The 1,328-nt window shown below is 74.3% G+C and overlaps 1 protein-coding gene across 1 annotated transcript in view; it reads right to left on the reverse strand.

Moving 5' to 3' along the window:
- LOC101621396 (neurogenic locus notch homolog protein 1-like) overlaps positions 1-1,328 on the reverse strand; it is an 82,711-nt gene that overhangs the window by 13,395 nt on the left and 67,988 nt on the right. Inside the window, exons 11-13 of the mRNA XM_012721177.1 lie at positions 985-1,186; positions 528-681; positions 261-445 (exon numbers count right to left, since the gene is read on the reverse strand). Of these exons, the coding sequence (XP_012576631.1) occupies positions 261-445; positions 528-681; positions 985-1,186 (541 nt within the window). The remainder of the gene's footprint in view (positions 1-260; positions 446-527; positions 682-984; positions 1,187-1,328) is intronic.

Below are 1,328 nucleotides of genomic sequence, written 5' to 3' on the forward strand. Positions count from 1 at the left end.
GGGGAGGGTCTGGGGGGCCGGGGCTGTCCTGTCTGCACGGAGGCAGGGGAGCCTCCGGGCGGCTGTCTGTGAGCCTGACACCGTCTGGGGAGGGGAAGCCCCACCCGACTTCTCAGGGTGCCTCCCTCCGGCTCCCCACACGGCGACCCCGTCCAGGCAGCGCCCCCGGCCGCCCGGCCCTCCCCAGCGGGGCCCACAGCACACGCATCTGCCGGCCACGCTGCGTGACCCCGCCGGCGCCGGCGCGGACGCTCGCGCACCTCGCAGGAGTAGCCGCCGGGGTAGTCGGTGCAGGTGGCGCCGTGCTGGCAGGGGTTGGGCGAGCACTCGTCCACCTGGTCCTCGCAGTAGCTGCCCGTGTAGCCCGCCCGGCAGCGGCAGTGGTGCGTGTTCCCGGCGTCCACGCACAGGCCCCCGTTGCGGCACAGCTGCGTCAGGTTCACGCCTGCGGGCCGGCGGAGGGGTGAGGCGCTGGCCCGGGAAGGCCCACAGGGCCCGGGGGCGGCGGGCAGGGGCGGGGCGGTCACCTTGGCGCCGTGCGGCCACCTCGCAGGACACGCTGGGCACGTCGCAGTAGAGGCCGGTCCAGCCGCTGTGGCACTCGCAGCGGTACTGGGTGTTGGTCTGCCAGCACCGGCCCCCGTTCTTGCAGGGCGAGGAGTCGCACCAGCGCACGAGGCCCTGAGGGCGAGCGGGGTGGCGGTCACCTGCCGCCCTGCTGGGCTCCGCGGTGGGCGGCCCCTGCCCAGCGAGCCAGCCGGCCTGCTGTGCACCCCGGCGCCTCTCCCTGGGAGAGTTCCTCGCCGCTGAAAACCTCTGCAACGTCCCCCTGGCAGGAGCGCTCGCTCTGTGAACCCCATTCCTGGCCCAGGCTGGGGTCCAGACCTCGGGGCCCCTGTGGCCCCCTGCCCGCCGGCGCCCCCAGCCCAGCTGCTGGCAGCGGAGTCCCGGCCGGCTGCAGGCTGAGCCCTCCCGCCGCCTCACCTGGCAGTTGATGCCGGTGTAGCCCTGGGCGCAGGTGCACCGATAGGTGCCGTAGCTGTCCTGGCAGGTGCCGCCGTGCAGGCAGGGCCGCGAGTCGCACTCGTTGACGTCGTGCTGGCAGTAGCTGCCCGTGAAGCCGGGTGGACACAGGCAGGTGAAGGCGTTGATGCCGTCCACGCAGGTGCCGCCGTTGAAGCAGGAGCTGTGGGCGTGGTGGCGGGTGAGCGGGCAGGATGCGGCCCGGTGACTGCAGGGAGCCCCACGGGGCCAGGCCTGGCCACCACGCCCATCCCTGCCCGTCTCCTGGGAGACACCCCCAGACGCGACGCCCTGCACCGCACACA

Source organism: Condylura cristata, unplaced genomic scaffold, assembly GCF_000260355.1.
Source record: "Condylura cristata isolate star-nosed mole 26May11 unplaced genomic scaffold, ConCri1.0 scaffold00006, whole genome shotgun sequence".
NCBI lineage: Eukaryota > Metazoa > Chordata > Mammalia > Eulipotyphla > Talpidae > Condylura > Condylura cristata.